Source organism: Engystomops pustulosus, chromosome 5, assembly GCF_040894005.1.
Source record: "Engystomops pustulosus chromosome 5, aEngPut4.maternal, whole genome shotgun sequence".
NCBI lineage: Eukaryota > Metazoa > Chordata > Amphibia > Anura > Leptodactylidae > Engystomops > Engystomops pustulosus.
The window spans coordinates 85,681,779-85,704,412 of NC_092415.1; the positions used below are offsets into that span (position 1 = coordinate 85,681,779).

General features: G+C 42.7%; 1 protein-coding gene across 5 annotated transcripts in view; it reads right to left on the bottom strand.

The window, feature by feature from the left end:
- Positions 1-22,634, bottom strand: part of SLC35B3 (solute carrier family 35 member B3) — a 79,744-nt gene that overhangs the window by 49,928 nt on the left and 7,182 nt on the right. For 2 of the 5 annotated variants that reach the window (XM_072152563.1, XM_072152562.1), the window contains exons 2-4: positions 6,133-6,388; positions 3,494-3,615; positions 2,184-2,338 (exon numbers count right to left, since the gene is read on the bottom strand). In XM_072152563.1, coding sequence (XP_072008664.1) covers positions 2,184-2,338; positions 3,494-3,615; positions 6,133-6,388 — 533 coding nt within the window. The other 3 variants (XM_072152565.1, XM_072152564.1, XM_072152566.1) reach the window with 3 other exon arrangements.

A 22,634-nucleotide genomic window follows, 5' to 3' on the forward strand; every position in this document is an offset into this window, starting at 1 on the left:
AGTAACACTTTGCAAATCTAGCATACAAAAAGGTATGAAAACTAATGATGTGCTGTAACATGATTCTACAGAAAACATATCAAAAGAAGATATTTTATTAGGCTATAATCTAGGGTTACACCAAAAGCAGAATTTGGAATTGATGCTTTGAATTGATACTCGAGTATCTAAATGTTCAATACCAAAATGATACATTACCATTAAAAGAAGAATAGGAATAAGCGATATGTGACATGCTTGCGGTGGATGAAAAATGTGCATTGGTAAGGCAAATTCAATGCACATTTTTGCTGTGTATTACCATCAATCCCATACAATACAGTATTTTGTTGTGGATTTACTGTAAAGTTATACAATAATGCTATAGTGTATGTCCAATACACACATTGCAGGAAAAAAAAAATGAAGGCTGTTGTCAGGAGTCATCTTAAAGATGACCATTCACCACCTCACACATGTGGAGATAAGCATTCTGTAGGCACTGCTTCACAGATTAAGGGATACTTGAAATGTTGGTTCTTGCCCCAACAGTTGCTTAGATATCAGTCCCGGTATCTGACCATTATAATACAGAAAGGAGGAGGTGGGGGCATGCATTATGCTAATCTTCTCTCATACTGTCCAATCAGTGGCAGAAAGTGTGTGATCTCTCTGTATCCTCATCTAAATGTAAAAGCGATTCAAGAGCCATGTAAACACAAATACCACGTGATGCAATACCTCAAACACAATGCCACATATAGGGAAGAATAAACGCAAGCAAGCACCATATGGGCACAACTTCCACGTAAATGCCACATAAATGTAAAAACAATGTAAACAGAAGCCCCATGTCAAGGCAAATGCCACTGCAAATGGCAAGTAAATGCGATGTAAGTGCATGTAAACACCATGTAAACATTATGTTTGCGTAAATCTAATGTAAATACTTTTACATCACCTTTTATGTATACATCACTTTTGTGGTAATATTGTGTTAGAGTTAACATTAAGTGTATATTCTGTAACTTAGTAATTGTGTTTATTTAAACGCAGTGTAAATGCAATATCAACTGAATATTAGAGGAATGTGTGTGAACGTAGCATCTAGATAAACAGAGCAACCGCAGCTCACTACTGTTCATTGTAGCTTCTCTGACATTTCCCGTTTCTGATTTAACAGTATGAGAGAAGATTAGCATAACTCACACCTCCAGCTGCTCCTCTTTGATAGAATAGACCAGTGATTTTCAACCTGTGTGCCGCGACACATGGTCGGGTGTGCTGCGGGGAAATTTCCCCAAACTATGGTGCCCCCTGTGTTTTGTTTCCCGGCAATGCGCAGCGATGCGCAGTCACGGCCTCTTACAATGTAGGAGACGTGTACAATAACACATGTGCAAGCTTTGAACCTCGTGCGACAAAATGATGTCACCGAGGCCGGCGCATCATCCTGAGAGCGGAGAGGCTCTCGCATTTGCCCACCGCCAAGGTAATGCCCACCAATAATGCTGACTATATGAGCTTTTGCCTGAGTATATGAACTGTTGGCAGAATACTCAGCATATGAGCTGGTACTTTTAGTACTCCAGCAGTATACTGCATATAACAATGAGAAATGTAAAATGAGAAATACTATAGTCATGAGGCTGGAGTACTACAAGTACCAGCACATATGCTGAGTATAAGAGCTGGCACTTGTACTCTGGCCTCATGGCCATAATACTTCTCATTGTACCCCTTTATTTTGCAGTATATGAGCCACAAAATAATCAGCACCATATACTAAAAACAGGGAGAAACTGAGAACTGTTGAGGAAGAGCTTCGTGTGTGTCTTTCCACCATTCCTGCCAGGATTTCCCTTTTGTGTTTATCGAAACAGGCCCAGGTTTCACCTGAGTAAAATACATTTAGAATCTATATTATTAACTATATGTATAATATGACTGTTTTAGTGTCATTTTGGTTGGTGGTGTGCCCCAGGATTTTCTAAGTATAAAAAGTGTGCCGCGGCTCAAAAAAGGTTGAAAATCACTGGAATAGACAAATGGTCAGATACTGGGACTAATAACTCTGCAACCGTGGGGCCTGGAAAGAAAATTCAAAGTGCCCCCGAATCTGTGTAACAGCCCCTACAGATGTGATAATATCCATATAAGTGAGGTGGTGAAAGCCCCTCTTTAAATCCCTAAAGAATTCTTACCTTGAATAAAAACTCCTCCAATCATGACTGGGATCAGTTTACAGCACTTAAAAATAACCTGAGTAGGGTAATTCAAATACCCAAGGGAAGTATTGGAAAGGCCCATGGTTCCCACAGTAAGGACAGCTATTATCATGTAGGTTTTTGCAGGTATTCTAAAACATAAAAAAAACAAAACAAAAACAAATTACTTAAATATAAGCTATCTCAACATATTTTGGTTGCATTTATCCTTAAAGCGTAACTGTAAAGTTACGTGAAAAAAAAAATAGTTTTGGCACAGCTGGAGAGAGCCTTAGACAACAATTCCACCGATCCCTGTATCATGCTTCTGGCTTCCTCCTGTGCTGAGATATAGAGCTAATAGATATGTGACGCCATCTGTAATATCCTCTCCGCACTCAGGGCATTCACAACTCAGCAGCCAATCAGGACATAGAATCAGTGTTACTACTCTTATAGAGAGCTAGTGCAGAGCAAGGCGGACAAGAGAGCGCACTGGAGCCCTGCATCATACAGTAATCTAAAAAAATATGTACTACCTCCCTTTTTCTTTATGCCATTATACTCTATGGAAGCTGCCTCCTATCTGCAGACCACCACTTTACTGTTTAAAGAGATCTGCTGACTGTATATACTGTGCTGTGTGTGCAGGATCTGATCCTTCATTAGAACTGAAGGGGAGCCTGAGCTTTGTCCTTATTTGTGTATTCAAACTTCACATACACATTTCGACTATATTCAAATTTTCAACCCCAAACCGCTCTGCAACATACCATTCCTGGAATGTAACTGGGTGACCTAAAGCATGTGAGAAGTATGACATCACTGTAGGTCCTGGAGTTATTTTACATGCTGCCGGGACAGATATTCTCCTACACCCAGCAGCTACTGATCATGAGCGTGCACGTGCTAGTAACCCTCCCAACAACATCCACCCCACTCTCCTCTCCTCCATTAAGCTACAGATTCCCATGGCAACCAAGCAAAGACGGCTAGAGGGGCAAGGTAACTACTAGATGACAAACGGCTGCTGATAGATAATGAGTGCAAATTAGAGAATTGCTTATTTATTTCATAGTTTTTATACTTCATAGTTAGTATAGTGCTTTAACCTCTTAAAGAACATTTTCAAAAAGGGTCAGTGTTATATAGAAAGTGTAATCCCTCTTTACTTGTACAGGGGAAGGGAAGGAGCATGGAAATCAGCTGACACTCAATCTACATCTACGGGACAACATAAATGGTGACCTCCTATAGAAAAACAAAACAAAACACAGAAAACAATGCCAGTATATATTTTACATTACCTTCTGCGTTTGTCTTGTGTCAGCTGAAGTTCTACCAATCCAAAAACCGAATAAAATCCAAACTGTACCAATGTCAAATACCAACCAAATGGTTTAAAACCTTCAACAGAAAATATTAGCTCCTGTAAAGAAAACATCATCCGGTTTTGTGTTAGATTCAGAGACAGTCCAGTGTAAGCATTTCTGTTGAAAAACATTAACCTATTAAAGGTACAAAGTATATTAATGGTTAAATCTGTGGATAGGGGGTAACAGTCTGATTGCTGGTGATCCCCTGTTCAATAACTTTGACCCAACGCTCCATTCAAGACTATGGAAGTGTTGAAAAACTGAATCTGGTGCTGACATTCATGATCAAAAGGTCTCTTCCTCTGACACAACAGAACTACTAAAAGTACAAGGTGTCAGCTTAGCCCACTTAGAATGTAAATTTTACACTTGATCTAGTTATTAGGTTTTTGTCATAAAAAGAGTAGACGCATCCTGCTACATTCTAACAAATTCTGCCTTAGAAGGAAAGTACTAAGATATACCAAAACTCACAGATAGTGTAAAGTAACTTCTACTGCTTCTGATACATCACAGTGGCTGATGCCAGTAATAAATCACTAGAACAATGCACACAAACAGCCCAGTCCTTGTGCTGGTCGTATCCCATGCCCCACATAGTGTTGTATGATTCAAGCAGTCCCTGTCCGAAAAGCAGCCCAGAACTTGTACCGGTGCAGTCCACTACACTGTGCTCGATCGTTGGGATCCAACCAGCACAAGTTTCCACAGATTGAGCAGGTTTGTGTGAAGGGGATCTTAGACCATCAAACACCTCCGATTAGACGGCTTATTCCACATCTGAAAACAGACCGAAGGCATCACAACTTAAGTCTCTCTCTCCTTATGGATCTGTAGTTTAGCATCACAAATAGTCAAGGACAGAATCATACAGGGCAAGTTCAGGCACTTAACCATCAGTCCAAGGACCTGTGGAGGCTTAGTGTCCCAAATGGACTTGACAAGTTACTCTTAAAGAGAACCTGTCAGGCAAATTAAACCCCCAAAACTAAATATATCATAAACGTACCTTAGAAAGCATTGCCCCTATCCTGACATTGTCCCTCTACGTGTCTGTAAACTTAAAGGGCATCTATCACCAGTATGACGCGGCCATATCCCGGCTGGTGCATACAATGATGTGGCCACTGGTGACGTCACAGTACGCGCGGGACAGCAGATAACATGGCCGCTTCCATGCTGGCTGTTACAGAAAAACAAAGAGGAGCCATGCTGAGCATCGGGGCCGCCGGAGGGTAAGTTTTTTTTTTTTTTTTTAAGTGCTGGGTGGGCTGGCTGTGTACCACAGGGGGCAGGCATACAGTTCTCCATACGGGTGATAGATGCCCATTAAGCTTACAGACATGTAGAGGGGCAATGTGGGTGGAGGACAGTATTTTGCTATTCACCGTACCATAAAAATAATAGGTTATATTTATTCTATGGGTCACTATGATTATGGAAATACCTAATTAACACTGTTTTTTACATTTTTTCCCAATTTATCAGCATTTGTTTTTGCATCATGTTTCCAGGGGCATAACTTTTGCATTTTTCAGTTGACAAAGTTAGATTGTCAGTTGGCAAGTTGATTTTATCAGTGGTATCATTGTGGAGCCCATTCATTTTTTTTTAGCACTAGAACATTTTTTGTGAAGGGATTACCTTATGCACTCATATATAAGCGGAGTTTTTCAGCACAAAAAAAAAAAAATGTGCTGAAAAACCTCACCTCGGCTTATACACTAGTCTAAAAAAAAAAAAAAAACGTACATACTCAACCTTCCGGTGCTCCTGATGCTCCGTTCGCAGCTTCTTCTTTCTTTTCTCTGTGTGCAACAGTAGTCAGAGGCGCGTCCATGCGCTATGCTGGCCGCCGCACACTTTGATGCGGCAATGTCGCCGCTGATGGACATGACCCTGCCCGCTGTTACACGCAGAGAAAAAATATGCTTTTAGAATGATTAATGTATGAATTGACTAGATAAAGGCTGGGATGGAATTCTTGTGAGCTGCTCCAACAGGTAGAGGTGACAGGTTTCCTTTACATACAGCTAAACATTGAATATTTGAATGGATTACTTTTCCAAGAAATTGAAATACAGTAGCAATAAATATTCAATGCACTGTGCTAACTAAAGGGGCACAATCATGAGCAAAATGTTGCAGAAATTATGGAGGTCTTAGCACATAGACCCTAACCCAGTAAAACTTTGCGCATTTTAGGGTGTTTCTGAAATAACATACCATATATACTCGAGTATAAGCCTAGTTTTTCAGCACAAAAAAAAAAGTGCTGAAAACCCAAACTCTGCTTATGAGAAAAAATAAATAAATTCAAAACTCACCTTTCTGGCTTCCCCCGCTGCTGGCTTTATACTTGGGTCGGCTTATACTCTAGTATATACGGTATGCTATAAACATGGTAAATTATAATAAATATTGTAGAAATCCATGTCAGAGAAATAAACATATCTTCTCCTCAAGAAGTGAGTGTCAAGAGCCCAGTCTTATACTTCTGCTTTTCTTAGTTGGCTATAGAAATAGTATGAAACCTATTAGCATTCAAAATAATTTCTACATTTTCTTACCTGCAAATATCCATATATTAAATAAAAAACAAAAACTCCAGTAACACAAATGAAGAACTGCACAGGCTTCTGGAACTGGCTGAGATTGATGCCGAGCACCCGGATGTCATCGACAGACTTGATGTGAGGTGACATGGTGTCTGTCTTCGAAGGAATACTGATGGATATATACTTCCTTGAGTTGTTAAATTTCAGATCCATCTTGGCAAATTCGGTGATAGGATCCTCCAACTTCTCCGTTTCACCATCAGAGTCACTGAAAGAAAACAATCCATGAAAATCAAAACAATGTGTGTGCAACTAACAGCCAAGAGAAGGGGTTCAGTGGACATCTGTTCTCCAGAAAGGTGCAGAGCCTACCTGCGGGTTATGGCAGAAATGTGCAAATCAGAAATAGCTCATTAAAGTATAACTAAAAATGTTAAGACATTTTATACAAATTTTGTTTCAGAAATGAATAGAGCTGGTATTGTAGTAAAATTGTAACCACCTTCCATGCAGTGCAACCGAAAGCTACTCTGAGCTGATAGTATTCATCTCAAAAAGAATAGCAACGTTCAGTTACACTTCAATATCTCGTACTGATTTGTACTGCACTTGTTCCACGTTATAAAGTCGGTAAAGCAATTAGTTTCATGTTGTGGACCTTACAGGACCTAAACAAAGGTATACTTGGGCCCACTGAGATTTGGGCTGGGACACACAAGTGTCAGATACTTTCCCCACCCCAGGCTGTGGATTCTCTCAACTAAACTCAACCCATAATGATGACATCTCCGGATAGTGCAATATAATGCCAAGAGCTCAGTTCAGATAAGCTTCAGTTGGGTCGATACAAGAGTTTCATAATCTGAAATCTACAATCTAAAGGTTTTCTTTTGAGTCAAATAAGGTATTCTATACTGATACTATGTCACCAGGTCCTCACAGACATATAGGGGGAGATTTATCATTAGTCCTATGTAGCTTCTTGGCATATAATTGTCACAAATTTTTTGCGCAAACATCGTTTTAGCAACTCTCAAGTCACGCAATGGCTGAAAAAAATACACCACATAGTGTGCAACACCACATTTATCAAATGGGAATTTTCAAAAAAACGCAAATTTAAATCGCAAAACTACAGCACATAGGAGGCGGTGTATGTGGGTCCATTGCTACTACAGAGGGGAGATTTATCTCAAACTTGCACAATTTTGACGTTTTTGCTCAATTTTATGTTTGAGGTATCTGAGAATTTCCTGTGCAAAAACCTTGCAAGAAGGCAGAAATTGAGCAGATGTTAAACATACGTGCGACTGGTGCAGTCTATTTGCACACAGCACTCACATCAGAAGGCATTTACCACTGAACATACACCGGACTATAAATCCGACTGCTGGAAACCTGCCAGTCTCACACATAGACAACTGCTCAAAATCCTGCCTAATGATAAATCTCCCCCATAGAGATAGAATAAAATTGCCCCTACATTTCTACACAATGGTATACATGAGACACTTGGTACTGGAGGAGAAAGTGAGCCCGTTTAGGGTTGTGTCTGGCAGATATGTTCCATCTTATAAAGTATATTATCAGCTTATTAGCATAAAATAAAAGCAGGACCTGCGGCACTTTGTTATACAGAAGTTTTTCCTTTTTACACAGCATTATATATGTGATGGCAGAGGAAATTAAAAAAAGAAAAGATATATGTTGATAAGGCAGGACATTCCAGCATCTGCACAGCGCCACACAGCGGACAATGGTCATGCTTGGTATTGCAGCTCAGCCTACAAGTGGTCTAATGTGCCATGGTGAACAGTCACTGGTCTCCCCTACAATGACTAAAGCAAAGGTGTCACCTCACCCGCACCCCAGTCCCTTCTATCCAGACCCAAACTCTCGGCATAACAATACAGGAATGGAGAGGGCCAGGTGATGGGGCTCACTACCCTGCACGTACAGGAGGTTAGCCGGGCACCGGGTCGCGGCAGGCGGTGAGCTGGCAGGGTCTTCCCAGGTACATGCCTCCCCCTCCGGCTGTCACTTGTCAGGAGCAGGCGAACACACCCGGAAGCCGCATACTGGAGAACAGAGAGCCCCCTGGTAACCGAGTGTATACGGATGACACTATCCTGCCTGCTGACAGCAGCCGTTTCCGCGTTCTGACGTCATCCCGTGCTGACGTCTTACCTCACATGATGTGGGCGGGAGGCGGTAAGATGTGAGTGAGCGGAGGAGCGTGGGAGATGTCAGTCAGTGGAAGGCTCCGGCTGAGGCGTCATGTGCGCTGCAGGAAGACCAGTTCTTTTCTTTATACTTCATTATACTTTATCAGTGGGAGAAATGTTGTAGAATCTAACGTGCTAAAAACGCATCAGCCTTTTAGATAGTATCCACTAGGTGCACTAGAAAGTTGTATTTACTGATAGTACACCAACACCTTCATTTCAATGGACTCATGCACATCCCCTGATGCGTGTGGAGACTGTAGAAACTGCTAATGTTTAGAGCTCTGTGTTTCAATAGATGTCTATGTGCACGGCAAAAATACGGATACCACACAAGTGTCCGTATTTCTCAATTATTTGCCAAGTAGAACAATTATGTGACCTTCAAGGGGTTAGGAAAAGCTAATGACATCATTTGTAAGGCAGTTCATCTGCAGAAAATGACTGATATAAGGAAGACACTCAGGACTTATGTGATTGGAATTGGATTGTACACAGATTATCGCAAAAACGTTACCACAGATCCTTTGGGGGCCAAGTACCACACGTTTATGAGCAGCATACCTCCCAACTTTTGGGCGAGAGGAAGAGGGACTAAAGCCCCTCCCCCTTTTCTAAACCACGCCCACTGTCCAACCCACAAGCATAGAGTAATATTGACCTTAATGGCCCCTACATAAAATATTGCCGCCTTTCTTTGGCCACCCCCTCCCCCCATGGACCCATAAAATACCCCCCTAATGCAACTTCACTACATATAAAACCCCTCTTTAATTTTATCCTCCCTTTACATATGTTTTTATTTATCTCCCCAAGCTTACACATAATACTATCTGAACTCCTACCCCCACCCATTCTCAAGGGTGTGGTCCCTGTTCTCTGTCTTTCTCTACCTATAGCCCCCTGTTCTCCAGCCTCCTTCTGTCATTCAGACTCCTGTCCTGCAGCATTCTCCTGTGGCCTACTGTCCTTTATCAAATGGAAAAAAGCATCCAGCAGTCACGATTTAGGTGAAGAAATCCTTTTCTTTATTAGTTAAAATCCGACATAGCGATCACAAATTCAGGTACATCGTAATGGTGCTGTGAGCTGGATCAACCACGGATGTCACTGTCCTCTATCCTTCTCCTTTCCCCCAGCAGCCCCCATCCTCTATCCCCCTCTTCCTTTGGCCTCCAGCCTTCTCATGTCCTCTATCATCCTCCTGCGCCCCAGCCTCCTCCTGGAGGCTTGCTTCCTGTGATAAGTGTATGTAAGCAAGGGGAGGAGATGAAACTTTAATTTTGAAATGCCTTCCCGCTGCAACACAGCACGTGATTCTGGCAGGGAGCCAGATAATCTTAAAGAAGACTTTTCACCACCCCATCAGCACATTGTAATGAATGAGGAGGAAAATCCCCATATACTGCCAAACTGTAGTATGGCAGTATATGATAGGATCGATCAGACAACCTAGGGTGAAAAATAGTAAAAGTAAAAAAAAAGTTTAAAAAAATTATAATAAAAAACCTAAAAATTCAAATTGCCCCCTTTTCCCTAGAACTGATATAAATATTAACAAACAGTAAAAATCATAATCAAAGTCGAAAATGGCACTTTTTTGCTATTGTGAAAAATATAAAAAAATTCAATAAAAAGTGATCAAAAGGTCGCACAGTCCTAAAATTATAGCAATGAAAACGCCATCAAAAGTCGCAAAAAATGACACCACCCACAGCTCCGTACACCAAAGTATGAAAAAGTTATTGGCAAAATTTGTGCAATGTATGAAAATATTATAAAACCTATACAAATTTGGTATCCCCCATGATTGCACAGTCCCAAAGAATAAAGTAGACGGCGCAAATGCATTTTTTCACCAATTTCACTGCATTTGGAATTTTTTTCCCGCTTCCCAGTACACGGCATAGAAGAATAAATACCATCACTATGAGGTGAAGTTTGTTATGCAGAAAACAAGCCGTCACACAGCTCTTTATGTGTAAATAAAAAGTTATAGATTTTTGATTGTGAGGAGTGAAAAATAGAAATGAAAAAAAAACAAAAAAGGGCCAGGTCCTTAAAGGGTTAGTAGAGAGGATGAAATATTGCACTGTAAAGCTTTTGGTGAAATAAACTTATCTTGGATTTAGAGCACTGCTTCAAGAGATAAACTAGTTACTTTGGAATTCAAGGGTGAGGAGGGCAATGTTGGTACAGGCACATACATCCAAACCGTCCCGATTTCAGCGTGACAGTCCCGGTTTTTAACCCCTGTCCAGCTGGCACGGGAGACTAAGAAAAAGTCCCGATTTGTCCCTCCCCCAAGCTACCTGTGGTTGTCCTGGCTCCGTGTCCCGCCCCCAGCGCCGCCTCCGTCTTCCTGCTGTGTTCAGGTCTGTGCAATCTCCTGAACAGCCCGGCACCTCCCCCATCAACGCCCCCAGCCCAGGGACCAATCAGAGCCCAGTGTCCTCCCCACAGGGCTGTTCTTTGAATGGAGCACAGGCTGCCTCCACTTCCAGAGAGATCCCGGGCAGCAGCAGCCTTATCGTCTTATCTGTCCTGTATATCAGGTCCCTGCCCCCTCCCCTTCCTCCCCCCTCTCACACCCCGGGAAGACAGCACAGAGCTGGCAGTGTGCAGCAGCAGCAGTGATGTCAGGTATCTGTGTTAAATACTTTAACTCTCATAGACCCCCTACCAAATAGGACCCCCCCCCCCCCCCAGTGCCTGCTATTCTGCTTTTATTTTACTAGATGTGACTTAACCACCAGGCCCTTATTTATTTTTGCGTTTCCATTTTTAATTCCCCACTTTCATAACTTGTTATTTTTCCATGTCCAGAGCTGTGTGCGGCTTGTTTTCTGTGTAACCAAGTGTCCTCTCTAGTAACGATATTAAATATTCTGCGCCATGTACAGGGAAGTGGGAAAAAATCCAAATGCAGTGATATTGGTGAAAAAACACATTTGCGCCATTTTCTTTTGTGCCCTGTTTCTACAGATTTCACTGTGCGCCCCACATGACACCTCTGCTTTATTCTTTGGTCGGTACAATCACAGAGACACCACGTTTATAGAAGAATTATTATGTTTTAGATTTAAAAAAAAATTTAAATCTTTTGTAGAAAAAAACATTTTTAATTTTGCCATACTTTGAGGCCAATAACTTTTCTATACTTTGGTGTGTGAAGCTGTGTAAAGAGGACCTGTCACCCTGAAAAACAGCACTAGGAGGGCGCTATCACATGTTGCGTTTTGCCTGCGTTTTCATTGTGTTTGAAATGCATTACAACAGCTGAGGAGGCGATTTGCCTAATTACATTACTGTTAACGTTTCCGTTTACAGAACGCACTCTAAATGCAATGTCAACGCACGTGTTAACATATGTAAACAGTAATGTAATTAGACAAATCACCCTCCTCAGCTGTTGTAATGCATTTCAAACGCAATGAAAACGCAGGCAAAACGCAAAGTGTGAGCGCGCCAGAGATGTCAGCTACTCCTAGTGCTAAGACAGACGCAGCGGTGTTATACTGATAGCGTTACCGGAAACCTCCGATAACACTAACAAACACTGCCTCTTCCCCTGACCGCCCCCCTCGTTCCATAGGCCGGTGGTGATTGCCCACAATCCCATCCCCTCATGAATACGCCACTTTGAGAGCGGTCCGGTGTTTGTAGTGTACAGCGCGACAGTGTTAGTTAGCGTTATCAGAGGTTCTGTGTAACACTGCTGTGTTTGGTTTAGCACTAGGAGCTGATTACTTTAGTAACATCTCCTAGTGCTGAATTTCTGGGTGACAGGTCCTCTTTAACCCCTTAACGCCGAAGCCACTTTTCACCTTCCTGACACGGCCCATTTTTTCAAATCTGCCGCTTTAGCATATCCAAGTGATTTTAAAATTGTTTTCTCGTGACACTTTGTACTTCATGATAGTTGAAAAATTTTGGTGGTTACTTAATAACTAACATTCACCGAATGACTACTTTATGTGGACATGGTTTTTATGCATACTCTTATTTTTGTAGGATGTTATGGGGCTTTGAACGTTAGGTGCGATTTTTCACATTTTCATAAAAAAAACTAAATCCTGCTATTGAGGGACCTGCTCAGGTTTCAAGTCACTTTGAGAGGCCTAAATAAAAGTAAAACCCCATAACTTACCCAATTATAGAAACTACACCCCTCAATGTACGTAAAACAACTTTTATGAAGTTTGTTAACCCTTTAATTGTTTTACAGGGGTTAAAACAAAATCGGATGCAATTTTGAAAGTAAAATTTTTTTGGCTAAATGAATGTGTTTTTCAAAAAATTTACAAATTTTCAGTGGGTAAAATACCAAAACTCTCCACAAAATTTGATACCCAATCCCTCCGGCGTATAACAATACCCCATATGTGCTGGTAACCTGCTGTATGGGCACACGCCAGGGCATCGAACGGAAGCTGCGCCATTCAGAGCAGATTATGCATTGTCACTTTTTATTGGCTATACAATCTTTATTTTTTTGGCAATTTGGACATATAAGGGCTTATTTTTTGCGACATGAGATGCACTTTACAAATATTTCATTTTAGTGGGTCATTAGCTTATTGATGAGATTTTATTAACTCTTGAATGTATGGATGAAAAGAAAATTGTCAATTTTGGTTTCCTTTTCTTTTGTATCTTTTGAGGGTCGTACACTAAAAATACTATATTATCTTTATTCTACAGATCACTACGATTACGGTGATACCTCATTTATATAGTTTTTCATTTATTTTTACAATTTTACTGGATAAAAACTATTATAGAGGAAATCTCATTTGTTTTTGCATCGCCATCTTTTCGGAGACGTAACTTTAATATTTTTTAGTTGACAGAGCTAGTTTAGGGCTTATTTTTTATGTGTTGAGTTGTTCTTTTCAGTGGTACCATTTTGGCGCACATAACTTTTTCAATCACTTTTTAGAACATTTTTGTGTAGAGATTTTATGAAAAATGTACATTTTTGCCACGTTTTTTGGGTTTTGTTTTTACGGCGTTCACCGAGCAGGTCCAATAATGTTTCTGATTTATTGTACGGATTGTTACCGACACGGCGATACCAAATACGTGGGGGTTTTTTTGTGATTTTGTGGGGTTTTTTCACTTTATTGCATGTGTATAGGGAATATTTGTGTTTAGGGGACTTTAACTTTATTTAATTCATTCTTTTTATTAAAAAATGTTTGTTTTTTAACTTTTTTATTTACACTTATTTTCACTAGGAATAGGCCGGTGAACTTGAGTGCATTCCGGGGAACTTCAGCGCAGCAGCGCCACCTGGTGGACGTTGGAGGAACTGCCTTAATGATTCCCGGACGGACCCGAATCCACCGCAGAGAACGTGCCGCTGGATCGCGAATGGACCGGGTAAGTAAATCTGCCCCATTGTCTGCTCCCAGAAATAAATGGATTATAATGTGACAGTCCCTGCCCACACCGTGGGATTTTGCACTGAGCAGCCAAGAGAGTGATAAAAGCTAAAACAGCAATAACACAGAGTAAATTGTGAAGTAATGGGTTAAAAATTATTTGTTGTGTTAACCTCACTAGGGGATGCAATTTGAGAATTTTCTTTCATGGGAAAACCCCTTTAATGTACAAACTGGCTGCATCCTAAAGGGGCTAAAAAGATATCAACCAATACATCCTGATAGTAGAACATTCATGCAATGCAACAAGAAAATCAGTTAACATATATCTTCTCAAGAATTGTGCTGTGCTCTAACCCGTTTGACGGCATTTCATCTTATTGCTGTTTTAGCAACGCTGAATTCGAACTAAGAACCTATAAATACTCCTTTCAGATTTTTTTAAAAATCAAGGAGCACCCATATGATGACACAGTTAGTCTTAGTCCACGCCTGTGTTGAATGTTTCTGTTACACTACCTGTTTTAGGCTAGTTGTGAGAGTTATTAGACTAAATAAAGACTAAAATTTATAACAATATTCTAGTTACTAATAAAATTATATTAGTTACCCTATTGACTTCAGTACAAGTACAATAAGGAAGATATTAATAGCAGACAAAAAGACATAGACTGCTGTCCTTTTTTCCCTCTATTTCATAGCGCAAGGGGAACCTACCGAATGCAGGTAGGAACTTAGCTGAGATGGTAAAACATAGTTTTATTTTCCTAGCTTTATGTATAACTAGTGAAAGAGAAATTAATGGCTGCATTTCATATCAGTTGCACTAAAATGCCTTTCTGACATAATTTTGCAATAATCAAAGCAAAATCAGAGCGTTAAAATACTGCCTAATACTTGCATTTCTTCTCCAATTCCCTCAGGTTGGCTGGTGAATGTTGGTGGACAGCTGTTTTCAAATCTCCCCAGACATATTCAATTGGGTTAAAGGGAACCTGTCACCAGGAGACCCATTTTTAGCACTCCCCCAGTCCCCACAGAGCATAGTACATACACTGCCAAAGGGTTTTTGTATAAAAAATAGGTTTTACAGAAAAAAAAGATATGTTATATTGTACCTTTTTATTAGCATCTACTGTGTGACTAGGCAGTTGCCAATTGGGAGGGGCTGGAAAGGAGCAGTCCCCCCCACCCTTGGGAAACGTGACCTTTTCAAATATATGAATAACTTCCCTCACTCGGGATTGGCTGTAAAGGAGCAGGGGGCGTCGCTAAGCCCAGTGATGGGTGTTTTCATATATTTGAAAAGGTCACATGGTTTAGCTGTTTCCCAAGGGTGGGGGGAACTGCTAGTTTCCAGCCCCTCCCAATAGGCAACTGCCTAGTCACACAGCAGATGCTAATGAAAGGTACCATATAACATTTTTTTCTGTAAAACCAATTTTTAATACAAAAACCCTTTGGCAGTGTATGTACTATGCTCTGTGGGGACTGGGGGAGTGCTAAAAATGGGTCTCCTGGTGACAGGTTCCCTTTAAGGTTGGGGCTCTGGCTGGGCCAGTCAAGTATGATCACAGCTGTCCCTGCAGCTGAAAAACACCCCCATAGCATGATGCTGCCGCCACCAAGTTTCACTGTTGGGATTGTATTTGGCAGTTCGTTTTCTGCATTCCGCTTAGCATTAACACGAAAAAGTTCAATCTTCGTCTCATCAGACCAGAGAATCTTATTTTTCATAGTCTAGGAGTACTTCAGGTAATTTTTTGCAAACTGTATGCAATTCAGGCATTTCTATGTCTTGCACTGAGGAGAGGTTTCTGTTGGCAGACTGCCATAAGACTGGTCGAGGGCTGCAGTGATAGTTGACTTTGGGGAACTTTCTCCCATCTCCCTACTACTTCTCTGGAGCTCAGTCACAGTGATCGAGGGGTTCTTCATTACTTCTCTCATCAAGACTCATGATTGCTTAGTTCGACTGGACGACCAGGTTGAGAAAGAGTTCTGTTCGTCCCAAACTTCTTCCATTTAAGGATTATGGAAATCTTTGTGCTCTTAGGAACCTTGAGTGCTTCAGAATTTATTTTTGTAAACTTTCCACCATTCTATCTTTGAGCTTCTTGGTACTGGCCGCAGCAGGCTGACTTGGCTGTAACCGTGGCCCTGCAACAGCTCCTGTGTTCCCTAGGAGATGGGGACGCACATGCACCGGCTCTCTGAAATTTAAAGGTCCAGTGTGCCGCGAATTGCCGCTGGCCATACGCTGATCTAATAAATGGCCACTTCTGGTCACACCTGCCAGATTTTTGTGCTCTTATGCCTCTGAGAAAGTGTTCCAAACCTGTCTGTATACTCTCCGTTGTGACCTCCTGCTACGTTCCTGACCCAAAACCTGTGCCGCCTGTCCTGAACACGACTCCGATTTTGCCTGCTGACTCTGTACCGCGCCTTCGCCGCTATCGCGAGCAAAGTTGCGCCTGTGGAGCTACCTGGTCGTATCCCGCCACTGCAAGACCAACCTGGTGAAAACCGCATGCCACAGGTGTTGGCTTACGTCATCGCTTGCGGTGGTACAGTGGGTTGACTACCCCTGATCCTGACATAGAATATTACACATAAAGCACAATCTCTAGTGCAGTCAGGTGAGTGACCACCCAACATTAAATAGTTCATTTCACCAATTGCAGTATTTTTTTGTGCTTTCCTAACTACTGGAGGCCCTACATCCAACAGATGGGGTGCCTCCTTCCTAGGTATTCTGCTGTAATACGTCATTTGGTCATGGTGGTAAACCATATTGTGTTCATGCGTTAATGGCACATGTGAACAAACCCTCAGTGACAATAGTAGACTGCATATTATTAATGGGTTGAACATGCTACGTTACTGCATGTAAAGTGTCCAAAAACAAGATTGTCCACAATAAATATCACGTTAAGTATATTTTTTTACTCCAAAAATCTTCATGAAACATTCACATTTTCAATCGATGTACAATAAAACTTTCCAAGTAATATAATAGCTGCTTGGATTTTTAGACCACAAGACTCAGTGAGTAAATCAATATTCTTTCAAACTCGCTTAAGCGTAATAGAAGTCCATCCAATGAATGTCCAATTTTATACAACTGACATATCTGAATGTAAAGATGGAGACCGCTACTCCATCAGACGCCTCACGAAAGTGCTATGAACCCACCACTTTGCCCTTAAAGGGGCCCCCGGCCCATACACAAAACAGCTGCCGAATACGGTCTATGGCAGAGCGAGGGAACAACAAGTTCCCTACTTTGCCATAGATCGATCGGAAAAGTAAAAACAGAGGACAGCGCCACGGGTGATACCTTCCAGCGAAGCGGAAATATGACCAGCCCCTATTAGGGGTGCTCACCTGTTGATGTCTTGTCGCACAGTAAAATGCCCCAGAAACTGGGGTACTGGAAATGGATGAATGTTTCTCTGGAATGAAAATGTTGGATCCTAGCTACATACAGCAGATGACACCGCGAGGGAAGATGAGGATGGGGGAATGATGGAAGGTGAGTACAATGTTTTATATAATTATAATAGTCTCTATATAGTTAGTTATAGGGGGTGCATATAGTTATTATAGGGGGGTCTGTATATAGTTATTATAGAGGGCTGTATGTAATTAGCAGATTCTGTATATAGTTATTGGGATACTGTATATACAGTTATTAAAAGGATACTGTATATATAGTTGTTAAAGGGGGACTGTATATATAGTCATTAATGGGGAACTGTATATATAGTTATAGGGGGACTGTACATAGTTATTATAGGGGAGCTGTATATAGTTATTATAGGGGGGTCTGTATATAGTTATATGGGGTGTGTATACAGTTATTATAGGGGGCTATATGTAGTTAGTGGGTTATGTATATTGTCATTATAGGGGAATTGTATATATAGTTTTATAGGGGAACTGTAAATAGTTGTTTTAGGGGGAATGTATGTAGTTGTTATAGGGGGAGTGTATATAGTTGTTATAGGGGGGACTGGATGTAGTTATAGCGGGGCTATATATTTAGGTATAAGGGGGACTGTATATATAGTTATAGGGGGACTATATTGTTATTAAAGGAGGCTGTATACAGTGATTACTGGGGGATGTACATCATTATTACTGGGGGCTGTATATAGTGATTGCTAGGGGAGCTGTATACAGTGATTTACTGAGGGATGTGCATAGTTATTACTGGGGGCTGTGTACAGTGATTGCTGGGGAGCTGTATACAGTGATTGCTGGGGGTGTATACAGTGATTGCTGGGGAGCTGTATACAGTGATTGCTGGGGAGCTGTATACAGTGATTGCTGGGGAGCTGTATACAGTGATTGCTGGGGAGCTGTATACAGTGATTGCTGGGGGAGCAGTATACAGAGATTACTGGGGGCTGTATACAGTGATTGCTAGGGGGGCTGTATACAGTGGTTGCTAGGGGAGCTGTATATAGTGATTGCTGGGGAGCTGTATACAGTGATTGCTGGGGGAGCTGTATACAGTGATTGCTGGGGGAGCTGTATATAGTGATTGCTGGGGGCTGTATACAGTGGTTGCTGGGGGAGCTGAACACAGTGATTGCTGGGGAGCTGTATGCAGTGATTGCTGGGGGAGCTGTATATAGTGATTGCTGGGGGGAACTGTATATATTGATTGCTGGGGGGGGCAGTATACAGTGGTTGCTGGGGAGCTGTATATAGTGAATGCTGAGGGGAGCAGTATACAGTGATTGCTTGAGGAGCTGTATATAGTGATTGCTGTGGGCTGTATACAGTGGTTGCTGGGGTAGCTGTACACACTGATTGCTGGGGAGCTGTACATAGTGATTGCTGGGCAGCTGTATACAGTGATTGCTGGGGGAGCTGTATATAGTGATTGCTGGGGGGAGCTGTATATAGTGATTGCTGGGGGGAGCTGTATATAGTGATTGCTGGGGGGAGATGTATATAGTGATTGCTGTGGGGAGCTGTATATAGTGATTGCTGGGGAGCTGTAATAATATTAATTCCTTTATTTATATAGTGCACACAGATTATGCAGCGCTGTACAGAGCTTGCCAGATCAGTCCCTGTCCCCAATAAGGCTCACAGTCTGATCAACCTACCAGTATGTTTTGGAGTATACAGTTATTGCTGGGGAGCTGTATATAGTGATTGCTGGGGAGCTGTATACAGTGATTGCTGGGGAGCTGTATATAGTGATTACTGGGGGGAGCTGTATATAGTGATTGCTGTGGGGGGCTGTATATAGTGATTGCTAGGGGGGCTGTATACAGTGGTTGCTAGGGGAACTGTATATAGTGATTGCTGGGGGAGCTGTATACAGTGATTGCTGGGGGAGCTGTATATAGTGATTGCTGGGGGAGCTGTATATAGTGATTGCTGGGGGCTGTATACAGTGGTTGCTGGGGGAGCTGTACACAGTGATTGCTGGGGAGCTGTATATAGTGATTGCTGGGCAGTTGTATGCAGTGATTGCTGGGGGAGCTGTATATAGTGATTGTTGGGGGGAGCTGTATATAGTGATTGCTGGGGGGAACTGTATTTAGTGATTGCTGGGGGGGCAGTATACAGTGGTTGCTGGGGAGCTGTATATAGTGAATGCTGAGGGGAGCAGTATACAGTGGTTGCTGGGGGAGCTGTATATAGTGATTGCTGGGGGCTGTATACAGTGGTTGCTGGGGTAGCTGTACACACTGATTGCTGGGGAGCTGTACATAGTGATTGCTGGGCAGCTGTATACAGTGATTGCTGGGGGAGCTGTATATAGTGATTGCTGGGGGAGCTGTATATAGTGATTGCTGGGGGGAGCTGTATATAGTGATTGCTGGGGGGAGCTCTATATAGTGATTGCTGGGGGGAGATGTATATAGTGATTGCTGGGGGAGCTGTATACAGTGATTGCTGGGGGAGCTCTATATAGTGATTGCTGGGGGGAGCTGTATATAGTGATTGCTGGGGGGAGCTGTATATAGTGATTGCTGGGGGGAGCTGTATACAGTGATTGCTGGGGGAGCTGTATATACTGATTGCTGGGGGAGCTGTATATAGTGATTGCTGGGGGTAGCTGCATACAGTGATTGCTGGGGGGAGCTCTATATAGTGATTGCTGGGGGGAGATGTATATAGTGATTGCTGGGGGGAGATGTATATAGTGATTGCTGGGGGAGCTGTATACAGTGATTGCTGGGGGGAGCTGTATATAGTGATTGCTGGGGGGAGCTGTATATAGTGATTGCTGGGGGGAGCTGTATATAGTGATTGCTGGGGGGAGCTGTATACAGTGATTGCTGGGGGAGCTGTATATACTGATTGCTGGGGGGAGCTGTATATAGTGATTGCTGGGGGGAGCTGTATACAGTGATTGCTGGGGGAGCTGTATATACTGATTGCTGGGGGAGCTGTATATAGTGATTGCTGGGGGGAGCTGTATATAGTGATTGCTGGGGGGAGCTCTATATAGTGATTGCTGGGGGGAGATGTATATAGTGATTGCTGGGGGAGCTGTATACAGTGATTGCTGGGGGGAGCTGTATATAGTGATTGCTGGGGGGAGCTGTATATAGTGATTGCTGGGGAGCTGTATACAGTGATTGCTGGGGAGCTGTAATAATATTAATTCCTTTATTTATATAGCGCACACAGATTATGCAGCGCTGTACAGAGCTTGCCAGATCAGTCCCTGTCCCCAATAAGGCTCACAGTCTGATCAACCTACCAGTATGTTTTGGAGTATACAGTGATTGCTGGGGAGCTGTATACAGTGGTTGCTGGGGGAGCTCTATATAGTGATTGCTGGGGGGAGCTGTATATAGTGATTGCTGGGGGGAGCTGTATATAGTGATTGCTGGGGAGCTGTATACAGTGATTGCTGGGGAGCTGTATATAGTGATTTCTGGGGAGCAGTATATAGCGATTGCTGGGGGGGCTGTATACAGTGATTGCTGGGGAGCTGTATACAGTGATTGCTGGGGAGCTGTAATAATATTAATTCCTTTATTTATATAGCGCACACAGATTATGCAGCGCTGTACAGAGCTTGCCAGATCAGTCCCTGTCCCCAATAAGGCTCACAGTCTGATCAACCTACCAGTATGTTTTGGAGTATACAGTGATTGCTGGGGAGCTGTATACAGTGATTGCTGGGGAGCTGTATACAGTGATTGCTGGGGAGCTGTATATAGTGATTGCTGGGGAGCTGTATACAGTGATTGCTGGGGAGCTGTATATAGTGATTGCTGGGGGAGCTGTATATAGTAATTGCTGTGGGGGGCTGTATATAGTAATTGCTGTGGGGCTGTATACAGTGGTTGCTGGGTAGCTGTACACACTGATTGCTGGGGAGCTGTACATAGTGATTGCTGGGCAGCTGTATACAGTGATTGCTGGGGGAGCTGTATATAGTGATTGCTGGGGGGAGCTGTATATAGTGATTGCTGGGGGGAGATGTATATAGTGATTGCTGTGGGGAGCTGTATATAGTGATTGCTGGGGAGCTGTATACAGTGATTGCTGGGGAGCTGTAATAATATTAATTCCTTTATTTATATAGCGCACACAGATTATGCAGCACTGTACAGAGCTTGCCAGATCAGTCCCTGTCCCCAATAAGGCTCACAGTCTGATCAACCTACCAGTATGTTTTGGAGTATACAGTGATTGCTGGGGAGCTGTATATAGTGATTGCTGGGGAGCTGTATACAGTGATTGCTGGGGAGCTGTATACAGTGATTACTGGGGGGAGCTGTATATAGTGACTGCTGGGGGGGCTGTATATAGTGATTGCTAGGGGGGCTGTATACAGTGGTTGCTAGGGGAGCTGTATATAGTGATTGCTGGGGGAGCTGTATACAGTGATTGCTGGGGGAGCTGTATATAGTGATTGCTGGGGGCTGTATACAGTGGTTGCTGGGGGAGCTGAACACATTGATTGCTGGGGAGCTGTATATAGTGAATGCTGGGCAGCTGTATGCAGTGATTGCTGGGGGAGCTGTATATAGTGATTGTTGGGGGGAGCTGTATATAGTGATTGCTGGGGGGAACTGTATTTAGTGATTGCTGGGGGGGGGGCAGTATACAGTGGTTGCTGGGGAGCTGTATATAGTGAATGCTGAGGGGAGCAGTATACAGTGATTGCTGGGGGAGCTGTATATAGTGATTGCTGGGGGCTGTATACAGTGGTTGCTGGAGTAGCTGTACACACTGATTGCTGGGGAGCTGTACATAGTGATTGCTGGGCAGCTGTATACAGAGATTGCTGGGGGAGCTGTATATACTGATTGCTGGGGGGAGCTGTATATAGTGATTGCTGGGGGGAGCTGTATATAGTGATTGCTGGGGGGAGCTTTATATAGTGATTGCTGGGGGGAGATGTATATAGTGATTGCTGGGGGGAGCTGTATATAGTGATTGCTGGGGGGAGCTGTATATAGTGATTGCTGGGGGGAGCTGTATATAGTGATTGCTGGGGAGCTGTATACAGTGATTGCTGGGGAGCTGTATACAGTGATTGCTGGGGAGCTGTATACAGTGATTGCTGGGGAGCTGTATACAGTGATTGCTGGGGAGCTGTATACAGTGATTGCTGGGGAGCTGTATATAGTGATTGCTGGGGGAGCTGTATATAGTGATTGCTGGGGGGGCTGTATATAGTGATTGGGGGGGCTGTACATAGTAATTGCTGTGGGGGGCTGTATATAGTGATTGCTGGGGGGGCTGTATATAGTGATTGCTTGAGGGCTGAATATAGTGATTGCTGGGGGGCTGTATATAGTGATTTCTGGGGAGCAGTATATAGCGATTGCTGGGGGGGCTGTATACAGTGATTGCTGGGGAGCTGTATACAGTGATTGCTGGGGAGCTGTAATAATATTAATTCCTTTAT